The sequence below is a fragment of the Styela clava genome, chromosome 2 (genome assembly GCF_964204865.1).
Source record: "Styela clava chromosome 2, kaStyClav1.hap1.2, whole genome shotgun sequence".
Classification (NCBI taxonomy): domain Eukaryota; kingdom Metazoa; phylum Chordata; class Ascidiacea; order Stolidobranchia; family Styelidae; genus Styela; species Styela clava.
Window position 1 is genome coordinate 23,425,984 of NC_135251.1, and position 19,847 is coordinate 23,445,830.

At 35.4% G+C, this 19,847-nt stretch overlaps 2 protein-coding genes across 5 annotated transcripts; both read left to right on the top strand.

The window, feature by feature from the left end:
- The first annotated feature begins 71 nt into the window (after window positions 1–71).
- LOC120336237 (myosin regulatory light chain, smooth muscle) lies at window positions 72–9,276 on the top strand. 3 transcript variants are annotated; one of them, XM_078110254.1, is made up of 7 exons: window positions 72–127; window positions 3,484–3,591; window positions 5,768–5,843; window positions 6,770–6,871; window positions 7,983–8,061; window positions 8,630–8,678; window positions 8,889–9,276. In XM_078110254.1, exons 1-7 carry the CDS (start codon window positions 113–115, stop codon window positions 8,994–8,996), a joined length of 537 nt encoding a protein of 178 aa, XP_077966380.1. In that variant the 5' UTR covers window positions 72–112; the 3' UTR covers window positions 8,997–9,276. The 3 variants fall into 3 exon arrangements, with proteins under 3 accessions (XP_077966380.1, XP_077966379.1, XP_039259799.1); XM_078110253.1 differs by lacking the exon at window positions 6,770–6,871 and adding an exon at window positions 6,538–6,639 and having other exon boundaries at window positions 76–127; XM_039403865.2 differs by lacking the exons at window positions 72–127; window positions 6,770–6,871 and adding exons at window positions 2,348–2,473; window positions 6,538–6,639.
- A 2,186-nt stretch (window positions 9,277–11,462) lies between these two features.
- LOC120336238 (uncharacterized) lies at window positions 11,463–17,483 on the top strand. 2 transcript variants are annotated; one of them, XM_039403866.2, is made up of 2 exons: window positions 11,463–13,701; window positions 15,484–17,483. In XM_039403866.2, exons 1-2 carry the CDS (start codon window positions 11,906–11,908, stop codon window positions 15,785–15,787), a joined length of 2,100 nt encoding a protein of 699 aa, XP_039259800.2. In that variant the 5' UTR covers window positions 11,463–11,905; the 3' UTR covers window positions 15,788–17,483. The 2 variants fall into 2 exon arrangements, with proteins under 2 accessions (XP_039259800.2, XP_039259801.2); XM_039403867.2 differs by having other exon boundaries at window positions 15,487–17,483.
- The last annotated feature ends 2,364 nt before the right edge of the window (window positions 17,484–19,847 follow it).

Sequence of the window (19,847 nt, forward strand, 5' to 3'; positions counted from 1 at the left end):
TGGAATTCATCAAACTCCTGTCAAGATTTTCTATTTATAAGCAAGAAATGCTTACGGACTCTAGTTGTGCTTGTTGTCAGGGGAAGAAGCCAGAACTGATTACAAGACAGCGATGTCGAGTCAAAAGGTAAGAAATAAATTTCCAGTAAGGCTACTTCGATTTCCTCATAAATTTTCTGAAAAATTCTTTATGAACTTTCAGCTCTTAAAGTGGAGTGTTTATGAGGAAGCTATTTATTTTCTTTTGTCCCATTGGGGCCTGTCCTTTTTTAAATTTAAAATTTTGTTAACTTTGAAACATTGCATCACGTGTGACGTTTCCGCTGAAAAATGTAGGTAAGCGACTGCTAAATGAAAGGTGTATGCCACGGTGTATCGTGATCACCTTTTTGTTCATATATATATTTAAGCATTGCTATTTTGTTTTGCTATTTTTTCAAGATATTCATTCCATAATACGTTACTCCAATACTTGGTGTACGCTGACAAAATATTCGATGAATAACAGTTCGGGACTAAAACAAATAATTAATACTCAGTTTGTATATATGCACAATACTTAGAAAATTACTGCAAATCCTAAAGTGTTATAGAATAGCAAAGCTCTGGTAGCAAGTTTATGAGAGTGGGTTTTAAATGAATGAATTTGATTTAATCAAACGTAAATAAGTTATTCTAGTCACTCGAATTTTCAAGGCCGGAACAATATTTAGCAGAACTTCTAAAACAATCTTCAATTTGTTTCTAATAAATCATATCTACGAATAAAGATGTATGAATAGGAATAAGTATCGAAGATACGCGATAATATTTTGTATTTTTCATGTTCTTTGCACATAACACTGTTATGAATTCTATGAAATCACGTACGCGAGTTCCTTAACCATATAGCAGCCCTGCGAAATCAAATCCTTACTAATAACAATCGAACAGTTTTTTCTACCGCAATTGGCGCAAGAGAGACATCGAATAAATAGTTACCGATTTCCAGAATTTTATATTACGTCATAGATGCATATATTCTGCATATTAAATACAATCAATTGGTTCATTAGGGAGATGTAGAACATTTACAATCACCTAATTTATTCATTCTACAAATTTTAATGCCTGACCGATTTCTCCTAAATTCAACGGGTCCATAGAGGTTCTTCGAGTCTTCTTCGCTTGTGTGTAAATCGACTCAATGTATAACGTTGCTCGTATCACAATTTTGTTCGCCAGCGTTCTTTTATCGATCACACCCTACCTCTGACCCTTGTAACAACATGGCTGTACAATATTATACAAAACGCTGTCTTTTTTTTTAATTTTGAATGGGCATAAAACACTCTTTTAAATACTCTTAATTGGAAACAGTCCATGAGTTGTAAAATAGCCAGTACTTTCACGATGACTCTACTTAAATATTTTAAACCTTGAAACGTTCAAGGATTTATTAGCAGTCCCATCGGAAATCCTTGGTCATAATTAATGTATTAACAATCTTTGCAAAGTCGAACCATATATATATATATATATATATATATTTTCAGCAATACAGTCATTTTCAGCATTCGGTCAACTTTAAAGAACATTTAATTAATACTTCTCGTATAAAAGAATAATTCTAAGTATAGATACACCTTTAATTATGTTGAGTTACAGCAACAGAGTCACGGGGTTGTTTGCAACACATATGGACATTTGACTGTTATTACCACTACTAATCTGTTTTCTTCGATTCTGTTTCTCTTGGGTGAGTATAGGAGGGTCAGGTTATTGCACGAAGAAATGTGGGACAATAACCTAACTTACTTATCCTAACTTGATCTAAGATGGCGGTGGGTAATAACAGGATATGATTTGAATTGCGCCTTTTCATTTAAAACTATTCAATTCGCTCGCTTACCAAGTTTTTCTTTGAATTTCATAAAAGTCATTTGTTAACATGTGTTATCGTTCGGCGTTCTTGAATTGATAACGAATAGCATAATGACGTATGAAAACATACGCATGCCTACTGTTGGCTCTGCAACACGCGCTGTCTCATGGGAGCACAATGATACCGGTTTCATAGCGGCAAATGAACCAACCGCCTGTTCGCTGCGTCAAACCAACAAGTTGAAATCTTTCCTACATGATAAACGAATAACAAACCTAATTTATAGCAATAAATGACAATTTTTCATGATTTGTAGTACGAGTTATATCAGTAATTGAGTATATAAACAACAAAAGATATAGTTCATATTTCTCGGAACCAATGTGGGTGTTGGCAACCGGGCTATCTTGTCTGTCCTTAAAAGGACAGCTGTAGTTATTTATAACCTCCGGATCGTCATTTCCCTGGAGAATAGAATGTGGAATGGTTGCAGTCGACATTTAGTCACCAGACCATTCCTCCGAGTCGCGTTCTCAAGTAGCTCGTGTCGTCCGTGGATCCTCTGATAAGCTTGTTGCATTATTTTGGAATAGACAAACAACAGACATGGTAATTTTGATTTACTGATTATCTTGATATGTATATGATAGTGACGACCTCAGTTCACAAAGAAAAAACGTGAAGGAAAGATTTTTGCCCGTGATTTATATCTCTATCATCCTTGTTTGGATTGGCTAAAATTGTCAATTTAATGCGAATAAAACAGGTTTCTGTTTTTTCCTGATCAATGATGCGTAGACGGAATGCGGAATAAGCATACCTGCCAACGCCTACTCTTAGCGGTCCAGGTAGCCAATTATCCCTAAATTGGTATATTAGCAAACAATATATGTTTCAATACTATTTATCGATACTGTTTCAGTAAATCATTCGTCAATGTACCGTGCAGAAAATACATAATAATTCTGTTAGGGTAAGATATAATCTCAATTCATTCCAGGGGAAAGAGGCTATCAGGCGCGGTTATGGCACAGTGTAACCTTTTGATATCGCTATTCCGAAGCTTCGATTTATTGGTCGTAGTTGGGTTGAGGACAATTTTGGGCCCTACTGAAGTATGCGCACCAAGATGGCGCACAACCTGAACTCAGATTGTGTACCAGGTTAGGGTTCAGGTTGTGCGACATCTTGGTGCGCACACTTCAGGAGTATCCAATTTTGTAATGCAGACTCCATAAATTAAGGCCCAGCAATCTTCCAATATGATCAGGGTCATTGTGCTTGAAGTCTGAGCATAGCTAAAATCACCGAGTCAGTTAAATTTGCAAATGCGATCTTTGAATGAAGTTTTTGTGCTTAATTTTACATTTTAATCCAAGTTTGTATTCTAACCAACACACTTGTGGTCATTTTGTATCGAAAAATAAAAATCCGATAAAATTGTTTATTTCAGGGAGCCATATATTTCAAATCCTGGGAGTAGACGATGCTTGTTGATATAATTATTGCTCGCTATTGACACTTGATATGTTTTAAAATACAGTATTCTAAGGCACGTCTACAAATACGGAAATAATTCTTTGGGATGAATGCAATTCAATATTATTTATTTCTTGCAGGCCAGCAGAAAGACAAAGAAGAAGCAAGGGGGAAAGCAACGTGCCCAACGCGCCACCTCAAATGTCTTTTCTATGTTTGATCAATCACAGATCCAAGAATTTAAAGAGGTGAATTTATTCCACATGTTATTTTGTACTGTAATAAATAGATAATATGGTAGTCAAACTCATAGTAAATAACTTAGATATAAAACTGATCTCGCTCTTAGCAATCGCCTCATTCCCGGGCATCTAGCCAACAAATAATATGAAGATACTTCCCTGACCTAATGTCCGTTTGTTGCCCATGATTGACGATTTTTAATTCAATTGCCGGAAAAGTTATCAGAACACTATATTTTTAATACTGAAGAAATTTTCTTCCTGAACAGTAACAAGATTTCAATGTTTCCGTTTACCTATTTTCTAATCATACAATAATTCTTGATTGTAAAGTGGTCTAGTCCTAGTGGATTTCATTATTTTACGGAGCGTTTCACAATTTCACTTTAAACAACTGGCAAGGGTTTGAATCTTAAGATATGTCGCCTACGACGCCAAAATAATTTTAAAACTTTATTTAAAAAGCATTTATTCTATGATATTAATTATTAAGTTCACCAAAAAGTCTATATACATAATATTTCAACTTCTGGGTTTCCTTACTTCATTTAGTCATGTTCTTTTGTACGTTTTATGATTGCAAATACATGAGTGTATGTAAAAGTATGTAGTAAAAGAAACTGCAAATAAATATCAACATATACACAAAATAATTCTGAGTTGGCAATGAATTATTGTTTCTTTGTTCGAGAAGATATCAAACGTCAACGGTGACAAAATAAACTTATTAAGACCAAGTCATCGCTGTAATAATCTAATATAAAAACATAGTCAGGAAGAAATTTATATTACCATAACATCAAATTACGATACACTACTAGTAACAACGTTAATCGAGAGAAAATTGGTTTAATTTCATAATATTAACTTTTGTATAAAATCATCAAAGAAAGTGGTCATACTTTATATTATACGCCTCCGATTAATTATCATTTTATTTGATAATATTGACATTGTCTAAACTATAAACATACTACATGATTGTGGTAACTTAATCATAAATTGTAAAAAAAAAACATTAAATTTCACAGAATTTCGTGGTTATTTTTTAGAAACTGATCAATCTGGATTAAAATGCGTTTGCCCAGTTTTAAATAGTAAACATAGCTGACGAGCATTTTCAAGAATGAAAATAAATTGTTCTCCTTCAAGCATGGTCGTGGAAAGATCGCGCACAAGTGTCCTAAATATATATGGTCATTGCTTGATGAAGTATTGTTTTTAATATATACAACAATCCTTATTCTGTTATAGTGATATAAATCAGTTTTCGTGGGTTCAGCAAGATGTAACGTGATATTGAGCGATAAATAATATACCTGTGGTTCATAGATGTAACAATAATTTGTTTAATTGTGAGTTGAACGAAAGAAAATTAATAAATATGACATTTACCTTTTTGTATCACAGAATTGAGGGGAAATTTATTTATTAAAACAAATTAAATACCAAATTTCTCTAATAACCCTGAAATTCCTGATGACATTTTTGCGTTTTTTGTAAAATGTTCCGTTGAAAATCATGACCTAGAAATGTTGAGCGTGCCTCATATTCTGCAATCTGCACTATTGATCTGGATAAAAGCCCAATACCGCACTCACGTTTGACGCTACAGAGCTTTTCGTGGATAATATACGAGACGGTAGAAGATCATTGGACAATATGTATAGAGGGCACTGCGTTCTTTTGGCCTTTTGGTTCTGAACAAAATGTAAGACTAAAGTTGTAGAGGTCATTCAGGGTCCATATATCCAACCCTACTCGTCATATTTGACATCCTGCACACTTGGGCATATTTCACACATGTAATCACTTATGCAAGCGTATTCGCACATTATGTAAAACAAGTTCAATATATATCATCTAAAAATACAGGATATTTAAAGCAAGTTTTCAAATGAATTTTTTTTCCCCGATATAATTTTGCAAGTTGACGTCATCGAAAACCCAGAGAGTAAAGCTCGAATTCAAAATGATTTTCATCGCGTAAATTATGGACGAAAATAGTTTGCAACGCAGATGTTACCAGCAGTAGTTATTTTGAAATGAAGTAGTCAATAGTGAATAGACAAGACTAAAGCTTACATTTCAGATAAATGTACTCATAAAGGGTACAGCAAAATTTACAAATTGCCCTACTGGATACAGCCTAACACAAAATAAACCCACCCATTACTTTTAGGCATTCACCATGATTGACGCCAACAGAGATGGCTTCATTGACCAAGAAGACTTGAAAGACACATATGCCTCTCTCGGTAAAATTTTAAGACTATTTTATTTGTTAAGGAGCTATCCTACTTTCAACACGAAAATCGCACCAATACGGGATGAGACTGGTATTTAGTTAGCGTATGAGTTCAACCGGGGGTGATTCAGCATTCCAGATGGTATTACCCAATGGAAATCATCTCACACAATTTCTATATAATAACAATGTGGAGATAAATAAAAAAAAATGGTGTTTTGGCCTAAGGAATCCCCTTTCAGTGTAAGAGGCTTTGTGCCTGGATTATCTCTAACAACGAGCACTGCATAAAGCGCTTTTATTATGAATACTTGGAAATTTTTTTACTCACGTTTGTCTTGTCTGGTGCCTATTTGCAAATGCAATTTTGATCATAGTTTTTTCTATGGCGTCTCATTTCTAATTTTTGACTTTAAAGTAAGTTCATTTCACTTTTAAATGAGTGCGTGTGACCTCAAGTACGGGTAAATTATGTGAACTCGTTGATTGGGTAATTGACGGTTCATTAAACAAATATAGCGTGGACGTCGTCTCAAATTCGTTCTATGTCTTTGCCCTTTTTGCATTGTTATGCCCTTGTAATATACTCTAAATGAGCGTACAATCACGCAGGAATATGCTCAATACTTAGAAATGAACATGTTAAGTAAATACATTGGTAGTATGAAGATCCCATACCAAACTTATTGCTTTCTCAAACATAGGCAGAGGATTGAAAGACGATAAAGCAAAAAATATGTTGGCCGATGCGAGTGGCCCCTTGAATTTCCAAGTATTTCTTGCTTTGTTTGGCGACAAGCTGTCGGGTAAGATTTTAGCCATCGCCATTTAGAGTGAGTCATCTGCTATTCATTTTCCATCATTAATATCAGCGATATATGTATCTCATTTCATTTATCAAATTGATATCTAAGGATTTCAGATTATGTTTGTCAGGAGCTGTAAAAAAAGAGAAAGACTTGGAAGCAATGTTAAATGATGCACCTGGCCAGTTAAACTTTACTGTTTTCCTTTCAATGATGGGAGAGAAAATCAAGGGTAAAATTGCACAGCACAAGCCAATTTTCCAGCACATAGACACTATAGAACACAGATTTTTTCGGTGTAAATTCAGTTTAAATGAAACGGAAAGATCTTTGGTTACCTACAAAGGAGTTTTATGATAACAAACGAAATGTCAGAATAGGCTAAAAGATAATCGGAATAATTGAAATTGGCAATTCACTGCAATTGCGAACACCCTGCGAATAGCGAACAGTTGGATCGCATCTGTATGTGCTACTAATGGTATTAAGATCCAATCGAAGATCGGTGGACTGAAAGGAACAAAGGCATCGTGTCAGGAAGACAGCGCTAGTTTATGTCATAAAGCGCATCGCCTCACCCATTTCATTAATGGCATGCCTACGTTTCATCGTCACTCGCAGCTGTCGGACAGCCTTCCACTGTCTCTCATGCATCACACATCGCCACATGCCCATTTTATCAATATACTGAGTGAAGCGCGGTTGTAACCTCTCAAAAACCTTAATACTATCGCTTTAACACTTTTCGCCAAGTAATTGCTTATCGTCATTATTACCAAATGAATCTTGGTTTTGAATATTTGACGAAAATATGCGAAAAATCAAGAGGTTATAGGTCACCACTGGCATGCTTACGAATGCATGGAATATATTCCAAATTTGAATCACGAGTTACGAGTATCCATTCAAGTCCATACTATTTTATTTGTTGTTTTGCACCCATCTGGTTTTGTATCCACATGCAATCAATATAGGACACACTCGGCACGTGTAAACGCCATGTTGAAGATCGCATGCTGTCATTTTAAAATAAATTATTTAGCTCACACTCTTTGTGAAACCTGGTATGGCACACGACTAAATGAAGTCTATGTGCTCTCAAGTGGATATGTTATTGATAAAACAATTGATAATCATAATCTATTTGTTCGGTTCATTACGAATTCAATAACGTGCTTAAAATGTTCGTGTATTATTAATGCTTGCATGAAAGTTTTATTCTTATACATCAAAAATTTCACCCTTTGGTTCAATATTTCCCAGATATTTTTCATTACAGTTAGCATTTGAACTTTAACCTTTGCCGATTACATGCACCGATCACAGCATAAATTCATATCTAGGTACGGATCCGGAAGAGACGATATTACAGGCGTTCAAAGTGCTTGACCCTGACAATAAAGGTGTCATCAACAAAGACTAGTAAGTTGTACAAAAATATAATGAATATATTTTAGTTATTCGGATTTTAGTTTGCTGTCACTACAGTACAGTTTTCGCGGTATACCTTCTTTGCTCGTACCGTACTTTCGGATCTTTTGTACTCCGCCCAAAAACACCCCCAACAACGCTAAATAAAATAGCAATTATCCAGTTAGGGTTAAGAATGCAGACTGCGCTGGAATTTCAAATCAATCCTAACCCTAACTGAATAATCACTAATTTTCTTTATTTTAAAACGTGGCGGTGGTGTTTTTTTCAATTCTCACATTTTTGCATTAGTGGCGGTGGCTTTGTACAAGTTAACCGTTCTTTCTTTGACTATAAGTATTTAATTTTAAAATTTATATATTTGATCACACTACTTTCTAATCAGCGTTTTGATTACGCTCACCAAAATTGAAGAACAATTAGAATGGACCTCCTTAAAGTCGATAGGTGTATAATAAAAACACTTTTAGCAATTTGCTCCATGGATCAAGTAGACTGCTTTGTTCATGTATTTTTTTATGACATGTAAGGCAATCATTTGAGGTTTTTACTTTTTCAGCCTTGCTGACATGATGATGACTTCCGCTGACAGATTCTCAAGAGACGAGGTTAGTATTTTCTAGTATCTATTTTCCCAATCCAAAATGATGAAGACTGGCTATTTTTTGTATGTTTCGTGGTTGAAGATTTTGCAACGGTAGAACATCAGGTTTTACTTTATTTGTTGCATGGTGGACATATTATATTTTGCAAAGAATATCAGTAACAGAATTATGTCTTTCTGAAATATGCATTTACCTGTTAACCATTCAATCTAGGTTCAACAGATGTACAACATATCACCAATCGACGCAGCAGGAATGCTTGACTACAAATCCCTCTGTTACATTGTCACACACGGCCAAGAAGAAGAACAACAAGCCTAATTAAAATTTGTAACACTGGACTACATTATTGCACATAGAAAACAATTTGATAAAATAATACCAAGCTTTGAAAAGTTTTTGATCGCACAGAAGTGCATCATTGACATAGATTTTGATATAGTCATATAGTAAGATATAGTCAAATATATATTAAAATAATCATGTACGATTCTGACATATATATGAAGTATATGTAAAATTTATGAAATTAGTAGGACGAATCTTGCACTATTTTATTTAGTATCGATGGCCCTTCAGAAAAATGAAACAAGTAAGAGAATGTGTTGTGTATGTTTTGGATCTGATAAAGTTATTTTGAATTGTCATTATATTACTGAGAATAAATAAATAATTTTAGCTTTGTTCATAAATATATTAGTAGTACATTCCTATGTAATATGGAAAGAATATACAAAGAAAAATAGAGAGCTTTATACGCAATAAAACTAATGTGAGAAACATTTGAACGAAAAATGGCTACTATTGACCGTATTAGAATGCATAGAATATTGTATATGTTTGATACGAAAATAAACAGAGAATTAGAGAAAAAGCGACAGGTAGAGAGATTCGTAGCGAGTGAAACATCTAATTGGGGCGAAACAAACTGCCCACTTGTGAATCGTAGGATGCAAGAACTGGCACCAATGAGTTCAAAATAAAACTCCGAATTTTATAAACAACGATCGAAACTTGCACATGCTATTATTATGATTCAATCGTTCGTTAACAATGGGTGCTCCAACTTGTTAGTTTCGATAATGAGCATGACATACCACGATCACCGGTCCGGCACAGGAAGTTAAGTCATTTGAAGACGTCGGAAGTTTCAAACTTTTTTCTAAATTGAAAAACTACCACGTGTTTACCTAAATAATGATTTTGTTTGGAAAAGAGTTATTTATAAATTAATTAATAGAGATTATGTAATCATGACCTGGGTCGTGGTCTATACTTGTATTGAGCGAGTTTGCTTGGAACTTATTTTGTCACGTTATTCGTTTACAGAAGAGTTGCTTCAACATCCTAATATTTTTATATTGAAGCTCAAAACTCGAGGTTTTGAAGCTGAAACAGAGATTCGGCGGTAGAGTAATATTTTATTGAATTATGGTTTATAACGATGAACTATCGGCGTATCGTGCTCAGCACAAGTATATTTTTGTTAGTGCACCGTTGATTATTATCCTACGTGGTTAATAGTATCGAATCCAATGAGGGAATGTTTATGTGCGGGAGATTCGTTACCCATCAAAAGGAGGTCGGTCACATTTCTTCTATACTAGGGACAATAAAATGACTAACTATTCTCATGCCGATTAGGACGGGGACCGGAAGAGAGGCGTGGTTTACAGTGTAATCACGCTGTCGCACGGACTGTCTTTTCCTTGTATATAAAATTCGGTCATTCTAGCACAACGAAACCAACCGGCACACACCGGAGTGAAGTTACGTTTCGAATTTAAGTGTCTTTTACGTCTGTCTGACTATTTCAAAACCTCAGCCTACATAAGGACTGGCGTATTTTATGGAGTTTGAGCTTGTAGAAGGTTGTCCAGTATGTATTTGTCGAACTTTTTTTTCATCGTGGCGTTTTTAGAAAATACAATTAAATGTGTTAGTCAGTTCAATAAATTATCATTCTCCATGTAAGATATAACATGACGTTTGTAAGTTTTGCACGTAAGCTGTTTGTTCAAACCCGACTATATGAAAAGATCAAAATGAAGTTAGATGAAATATGGGAACCTCGTTAAACATTTCCGTGTGGGATATCTTGTAGGCGATGACATCCGCTTCCCAGTTTCATATAGAACTGTGATGTGCTGTATTATCTGCAGAGCATACGTTGTCGAATGAATCATTCTCTTAAAAGAATCCTATCTAGTTTTAAGTAGAATTCCTGTCGTGAACAATTTGTAGTCATATTTCAATCTTACGGAAAATACAAATTTATTGATGATTCAATCAAACTTATTCATGAAATCTTTTCTTCAACAGAGATATTTTGCGGTCACAAGATCGGTGAATTAAAGTTATAGCGATACGGATAGTTATAATCCAACAGTTAAATTTAAGGGCCTTTAAATGTCTTTTTTGTTTGTAGCAGCGGTGATATTTTCTTCGACCTTTGTTTGTTGAAGCTAGTTTGCGTACATAGCTAGGAAAGTTGATGAGACATACTCTATAAACCAAACTTAATATTTTGCTGAACGTCAAAGAATTGTCATTTTATCAGCGTGTGATAGGGTATGATTTTCATTATAGCATCGATTCTGCGCAGACACCGGTGCGTTCGCTCATACGCATCGGAAGTGAGTAGGATGAGAAGTGAGAAAATAGTGCTGCGCATAAAGATAATCGAGAGAGAAGAGTTACGAGAAAAAGGCATGCTATGTTCATAGAACATATGGATATTAAAACTTTGATCAGTTTGATTATGTGACAAGATGATGTGAAGTTTGGGTCTGCTAGGATTACGGTTCAAAATTCTGGAGGGCAAGTTGAGTTTCATGTCCGAAACACGGCTTTGCGCAGTAGCCAATTTGCACCGACTGAGCTTATCAAGCATCTCGGAACATTTTGATTATATTGTGGGAGTGAGTAGCAAAGATTCAAAGTCTGTTCTCCAATGTATATTGCATTGTAGAGATTTTTGTTGAAACCAAATAATTTGAGGTGTGAGATTCTTCATAAAAACTTAAAAGTTCAAGATTCACGTTTCCATTCTTTAGATGCCGTAAGTAGCTTAACGTGTAGGAAAAGTAATATGAGATATTTTACACAAAAAAGAAGGTAATCATATAGTGGTGGCACAAAGTTCACAGACGACATCGAATTCTGAACGCCATACTTGGAAACTAAATCAGAACTTCCACACCGAGCAGTTGAGTATCGATTGAAGTGCAATGACAACGGCAGCCGATTCGTATTATGGAGGTCTGACGTTTCTGCGAGACCGAATGGAAGATTCGGCACCAGCACTGATGCACACTTTGAGAGAACCAAAAGACCATATGCAGTTGTATAGCAGGTCTAGCGGGGATTATTTCCCACAAAATTATTCTCAGGTCAACTACGAAGGAATGCAGTACCAACCGAATGATACGCCAATGATACAGCTCAAGAACCACATTTATTCCAACTGTGAATCTGATATTCAACGTGAAAATATTTACGACTCCTGTACAATGCCACTTGACTACACGATGTCCAGGTTTCAGCAAAAACCAGAACATTCTCAACATACTTCTAATCAGACTCCACGTGCGTATTTGGCGCCGGAGCGAGACAAGAACAACAATAACAATGAGTATAAAGCCGGGCCGTTGCCAGAATTGGTCAATTTCAATCCGAGTAATGAGGATGACCCAGATGAAAACTTGATAGACGTTTACGATTTGCTCAACTTATCTCCAGAAAATAATTATGACGGGCAGCAACAAGATATTGAATATGAGTGTATTCGAAGACGCAATGCGCATAATTCCTGTGAAGGGGACAATGAGGTGTTTTATCCCGGCAACGTCGTGCAGTTCGGGTCCCACGCAGAAGAAAAAATGATAAGCTTATCCCGTTCAGCAGCCACTTCAAATGGAAGTATAATATCATGTTGTCATTCCAACCCTCCCGAACAGGACAGCAAATTTGAAGCTACTAAGAGCAATCAGTTAGCGACTCGAAGTAGCTGCGATTGGCAAGAAATGAAAAAACTTTGCTACTCTCCCGAAACGACGGAATTATCACAAACAGCACCCTGCATCAAGACGGAATTGCATGCTGAAATTGATACTTTCGTGTCTGCGGATAGCGTTGAACACCAAGCGCCAAAATCTAATTTGAGTGCCGGCACGGTTGACAATATGAACGATTATTTTGTGAAACCGATTCCGCCATTAAAAAAACTGGATGATGCGTTGTCGGAACAAGAACAACAAAATGCGACCAGTTCAGGCAACGATCTGATGAATGGACCACATTTAGCATTGCAAGCAAAAAATGGCTTACACTACGGCGTATCCGGGTTTAGCTCAAATATAAATTCTCCTTCAGCTGTCAATGATGTCAATTATAACTACCAATCCGTTGCAAAAAGTCTGGCATCGAGACTGCCGCTGATTGCTCTCGGTGACGATTCCACGCAAAACCATCTTGCCATGAATACAAACGAGAACTATCTGAATCCTAAGAAATACATGAATTATAATGCATATCAAAACGGTAGAGAGCACCTACATCGCACAGATAATATGAAAAATACGTTTATGGACGATACTCCTGCTTACCCATATCAGGAACCAATCACAACGCTACAGCATCATGACTCTTATTATAACCCCAGTTATCCCATGTCACTAAGTCACCCGCGACCACTATCACACACTAACTCTGACCCCAGCGCTTTGCAAAAAGTTTGCTTATCAGAAAGTACGAGGCCTCCGTATTCATATTCGGCTTTAATTGCTTTAGCTATTCAGAGTAATCCGGAAAAACGAATGACGTTACGGCAAATCTACAACTACGTAACAGAGTGTTTTCCATTTTATAAAAACTGCAAACCCGGCTGGCGAAATTCAATACGTCATAATTTATCTCTAAATGATTGTTTCCGAAAAGTTCCCCGTAACGAAGATGACCCAGGAAAGGGAAATTATTGGACTTTGGATCCACAAAGCGAGAAAATGTTTGACAACGGCAATTTTAGGTGAGCGTTTACATTTGAAATAAACAACTTGGAATTTTTTTATTACTCGAGTAAAGATCTTTTGTGTTTGGCCGTAACAGCCGTAACATACACATAGTACATTTCAACGAAATGCAATAAGAACGTTTTCGCAAACGCGATGTTGAATAATAATCAATCTACATTTATCGCACTACATATGTTGCGGAAATTCTGACACATTCACCTTTGATTAGTAATTAACTTTTCTCTGTGATAAATAGTTGAACACTGTTAAGAAATTCATGTTGTTTCGGTCTACCTGCCGTAATTTCTGACCAATATCATGAAACTGAGAGTTGCGATTTTCAAGGTTTAGTAACTATTTAATCAATGCAATTCACAATTAGTTATATTCGACAAGAAAATACATGGGTTGGGGGCAAGATAAGCAAAAGTTTCTTTATTTCATGTCTTTGTTACAGCACTATGCATACAAGCACATTCGCGAGATTTTGCTACCGAATTCTGCTGTCCAATTATAGCTTTCACATGCCGTAAAAGGAAACACGTCTGTTTGGACGGCACTGATTACCTCATACATCGTACGATGTAGTCTTTGCCATAAAAATGTAGTCTCATAAATTGCCAATTTGATACAGTTATTTTACTATTGTAATTAATCAAGTGGGCACAGCGTGAAACAGAAAGCGCAAACGCACAACGTCAATAGTTACGTGGATTAGTCCGGTACAGCATTACAAAGCGCATAGTTGTTACAAGAATTTTTGATACTTGTTATGATTCTTGGTATTCCAAATGTATAGTAATTAAATTTCATCGTTTCTAGTGACAACAACGCTCATGCACTGGAGAATTTCGCCAAAAGTTTCTAAATTCTAGATCTCCTTATTAGTTTTAGTAGTCAATTGTCACTAGACGGTTTAAATTGTACATGTCTGGTGAATTGATTTTCACAGTTTAATTTGGTTAATTGAGTAATGATCGGTTGTGTTTCACCTGTGCCATAGACTACAATATATAAGGAAGGAAACTGCTAAAATCCCAGAGTACAAACTGTTTGGGTACCATTTCGCATACCAAGAACGCATGACGTGAAGAGCATTTTGCCCGGAAACGGATGTAAAGTGATGCAGCGAATGATTACATCTGATTTCGGATGAAATGTTTTAACATTCGTTAGTTGCGACCGAGCGTCTTTCTTGGGTTTGATTAAACGTTTAGTCACCTTTATTGATAAGCGGAAATGAAATATAAAATCACGTGACTAAGCGAAAGTAAACAAAGCATCGATGTGCGTGACACGATTCCGGGTTGTTTTCAACGTTTGACACGATATTTTGACATGACGGCTTCTCAGCCGAAAATGACTTCACTCATGCAGGAAGTTCGCCAACTCTTTCGAGCGACCATCATGTTAGTTTTACAATAGCCTTTACCGCACCCTGTTGTTGTAATCCTATTCAGGACGCGCCATGAATAAGCGCGACCGCCCTTCTACTCCACATACCATCTATGGTACAAATTAGATCATGCATGAAAATAATTAACTGCTCGCTTGATAAGGAAGTTATGCAATCATTATTCGAATTCAAATGCAATGCATATGTTTCTCAACTTAGGGTGGCGTTTCGATTCACACATTTCTATCTCGCCATACGCACATGTGAAGACTCGGGAAATTAAAATTTATAAAATAATATTTGTCCGTATTGCATCAATGATCGTAGTGTGATTATGAAACTGACCCAGAGCATTGCAAAACGGAGAGCTTGAACTTGAAATATTCTAATTTTATTTCAGAAGGCGCCGTAGAAGACGAACAGAGATACGAGATTATCGTTTTTCAGCACGGAGAGTAAGTGACGTTACAGATTTTTCAACTGGGAGCACTGCGGAACTTAAAGACTATGATAACATGCGACACAGTAGTTTTTCTGGGACGTCAAACTCTAACGCAGATCATTTTGATATAGCACCAGTAAGCGATATACTTGAAAATGGTAATAATATACAAGATTCCAAGTATTTGAACTCGATTAATCCTGCGTTACGTATGATAAGTTCACCAACAGATAGAGTCATTTTAAAACCCGAGGAAAGATGAATTTGACTCAACGCTGTTGTGTAATACAGACCCACACAGACATTACAAAGTCTATATCGAGGTAGTGGGCTGCCTGTGCAGTACTTCGTCTGCGGATTTTCGTTCTATTTATCACGTTTAAAGGAAGATGTTGTCAATCAACTGATCGATTGTGACAAAATCTTGACAATTCATGTCTGAATGCAATATCAAGACGGAAAGAAGTGTCTTTGAATGCTATGAATTTTATATGCAGAATTTGAACGAGATCTTACATCCAAGCATGTGCATTTGATACTGATTCTTTAAACGGATGAGCGTTGTAGTAAATAACCAGTCTGTCACAGGAAATTCATTCTTACTTTGGTGCTGTTGGAATTCTAAAACAAAAAAATCTTGAATGGTACCAATCTTAAAAGTAAATAGGATAGGAAAATAAAGCTTTTACGGTGATCCCAAATCGTTTGGTGAGCACTCGCTTGATGAAATCGTTGGTCATATTTTTATTTCAACGAACTTTTCAAGTGAATCACGCGGTCATAAAAATAAGAAAAATACAAAAGTGAATACCTTCTAGAAGCCATTTTCATATATAAATACTGATTGTGCTCTAAAGTATTTGTTTCATTAGAAAGTGAATTTCGTTTTAAAAATGTCGTCTCACAGTTTTTTAAATTAATACATTCGTCCATTCCGTGTCCAATAAACGACACCATGTTGTTTGCACGTCGTTTTCTTTCAATTCAAATGGTAGAACGGAAAGTTTCAAGTTTTTTCTTTATTTTATCTATTTTTTGTTGCTGGGTATTTCCAGCTGTTTTGTTCCGGTGATCAACATATGTATTTTTGCTTTGTAAACTATTTTTTTTTGTAAATAGGTATTTATAATTTATATTCTTTGCACTATGAGGCATGTGAAATTTTGCACAATATATTTACGACTTACGTACGGAATTTTATTAGCTGATTACAAGTTACAAGTTCTTCAGACAATTAAAATTTTGTATCGCTCTAAAAATATTGTTTGGATCGCTTAATATAATTAAATGAAATATTCACACCCAAATTCAAAACCCCATAGTTTTCAGCTACATCAATTATAAGTAGTCTGTTACCAAAAACATATTTCGCAAAACATTTATTTATTATGGTCGATCCATTACTGGCACATTTTTTATCCAATTCTGTTCCATGCTCGATTCATTCATGGCCAATTGTCGACAAGAACAATCATCCGCAATTATTCTCTTTATGATGTCATTTCCGCTAGTTGTGATTCAAAAATGTTTAGTCTATTGTATGCATGCCTAAGAACAGTGCAATATCTGCATAGCTCAAAATGTTTTTATGCAATTTTTTTTGCAGTCGTACCCCAATTGAATTTTATGTTTTAATACAACTCAATTCATTTAAAAAGTAATTTTGGAAATACCGTTTTGGATAGTTGGGTCATATCTTCAATTTACCTAATTTGCTACTGTTTGTATCTATTATAAGTCGATCTGTTTGTTCTAAAATTATTCGCCGCATCCACTCAGTGTTAAATCAACTTTTCATAACTAATTCGTATTTTTTCGGTGAACGCACGACGATTCTATCACTATTAATATTGTTATTGTACCTTATATATTTTTTATTCGGAATATGGCTAATTCTTTTTGAGTACATTATGGTTACGTTACATGCTTTTAACGCGTGAATATATTCGAAATTCTAATCAAGTGTCATATATAGATATATACATCGACATAGTCTTTTTATTAGTATACGCGAGATGGCGCACTTTCAATCTGACTTTGAGGATAGGATAGGAAGAAGAGGAGATAAGATAACTCAGTCTATATAGAAAACCAGATGCTCCAGAAGTGGGTGTACCAATAAGGAGGTAACTAATTTTGTTCGTCTACTTTACATCAAGTTGTGTGTAGGAACCTATGGGCAGGCGGTATATTAATTTGGCTGACACAGACAGTCCCCGAACTCGCATCAGAACTAAAATAAAGAAAACCGGAAATAAAATATGGACTAACCCTAACTCAGTGTTTTCCGCGGAGCGTTTGAATGAGTCCGCGACAAAAATTCAAACGTTTTTGCGAAACTTTAGTATCAGCCACGTTACGATTTATGTTAGAATTTACATAAAACATAAAAAGCAAGTTTAGTCACATAACATTAATCGAGTCAATAACTACTGGTTACTGAGTAGGGCTGGGCATATATATATTTGAATATTGAACTATTAGAATAGCAATTTACTATTCGAAAATTTGGTAACAGGTGGCGCGACAGGTCACTTGCGCTTAATCAGACGATTGAATTTCACAACTCACTTGCGGATTTCCGACGAAAACACGAGTCTGCATTGCAAATCCAAAATTTCGGATGCTACGGTACCAGGACATTTTCCCTTATAATTCTTTGCTATACTGCCTCCACAATGGTACGTACAGTACTGCCGTGGGTGTTGTACGAACAGCTCAGAATTGTCGAATTCACAAAAATGCGAAACAAAACAAAATATAATCGTGCACTTTACCACGCATTTTTGCGTTCACGGATTGTCATCATATTTTCTGAGTAGTATTGCTTTTATTTCGTCAACACAACCGCAGATTAAAAAGCTCACAATTAAATTAATAATAAAGCAAGGCAATGAATATGTATTTTTGATTTACTAGTATTCTTTAAATTTATTTATTATAAGTACTGAATCAAGTTGTACTTTCTGGAAATTTAAAACAGATACTAGGATTTTTCTAACGGCAATAACAAATTTGCAAGATCGCAAAAAATATGTATCAAAACTAAATATATATGATAGGGCAATATATTCTCACATTATTATGTTCGCAGATCGCCGTTGCATTTTAGAGGAGTAATGCTTTCATCTTTTCGTCGACGCAACCTCGAGTTCCCATGAACACAATTAATTTAAAATAGAAAGACATTTTAAATTCTCGTCGTTGTCGTGGATTGAATTTTGTTCGACAGAAAAGGCCATTGTTGAAATTTGTTAAAATTCAGTTGTGTTTGCTTTTATTGCTCCTTCACACAGAGTACGGTTGCAATAATTGCACCTTGAGTTCGCAAAGATTTTCGCCGATGAAAAAATAGTCCGCGACCAAAAAAGGTTGGGAAACGCTGCCCTAACCTGATACACACACTACGAGAGTATCGAAAACCACGCTTTACCTTTCAGCTACCCTTTGCAATTAAGAGTGGGAATATCTCATCATGGCGAAGTCTTGAAAGTCGAAATACCAAACGACGGCTCTATGATTATCACGAATAAGACATATAGCACGTCAAAAAAGGTAGCACGGAGACTGCGAATGTATACGTTCAGATTAAAATTGTAGGATCTCTTTAATTCATCATTTTATATAAAATAGTCGCTGAAAATGATAATATGTAATAACACGTGGAAATAATAGGTACATTTATTGAACATAATGCTAACAACGATATTGGCATTGAAAATATAAAATGAATACTCTAATCCGGAGACGGAAACAAGAAGAAGCGTTTGAGGAAGTAATGCAATTTGTGTTTTTATCAGATATATATAATATTTAAGCATTTTGTTTTGTAAAATTCTATGTACTGATGATAAAATTATCAGTAATATGAAAATTGAATATTTCAAAATGAGAACAAATACACATGCGAGGTATGGCGTGTCATCTATATACATATATGTTATGGATATCTAGAAGTCTTCTCAGGATCCGAAATAACAATAACTCAAAACTAATTTTAAGTTTACTGATCTGTAACATTTTATTGAGCAGAAAACTGAGACGAAAATAAACTTTTCTTGCAATCTTATATTCCACCTAAACTCGATAGATATTTTTGTTGTTTCATGTCTCGTGTCTTCACGGTAGATTGGACTTGTAGGGTATGCTCGCGTGTATCGTATTTATAACACCTATTACATTACAAACGAATAGACTAATTAGGATAAAAAATCGTTAAAAATCTTGCATTTTATGGTTATTCAAGTAACAAAGATCATTAAAGAAGACGTATTTAAATTTCCAAAATGTAACAAAATGAATAAATAACGATCAATACGAAA

Coding starts and splice junctions, on each gene's coding strand:
- LOC120336237 (XM_078110254.1), top strand. Junction 3,592..5,767: donor AGATCCAAGAATTTAAAGAG/GTGAATTTATTC, acceptor CATTACTTTTAG/GCATTCACCATGATTGACGC. Junction 8,679..8,888: donor ACAGATTCTCAAGAGACGAG/GTTAGTATTTTC, acceptor CATTCAATCTAG/GTTCAACAGATGTACAACAT.
- LOC120336238 (XM_039403866.2), top strand. CDS start 11,906: ATGACAACGGCAGCCGATTCGTATTATGGAGGTCTGACGTTTCTGCGA. Junction 13,702..15,483: donor TTTGACAACGGCAATTTTAG/GTGAGCGTTTAC, acceptor ATTTTATTTCAG/AAGGCGCCGTAGAAGACGAA.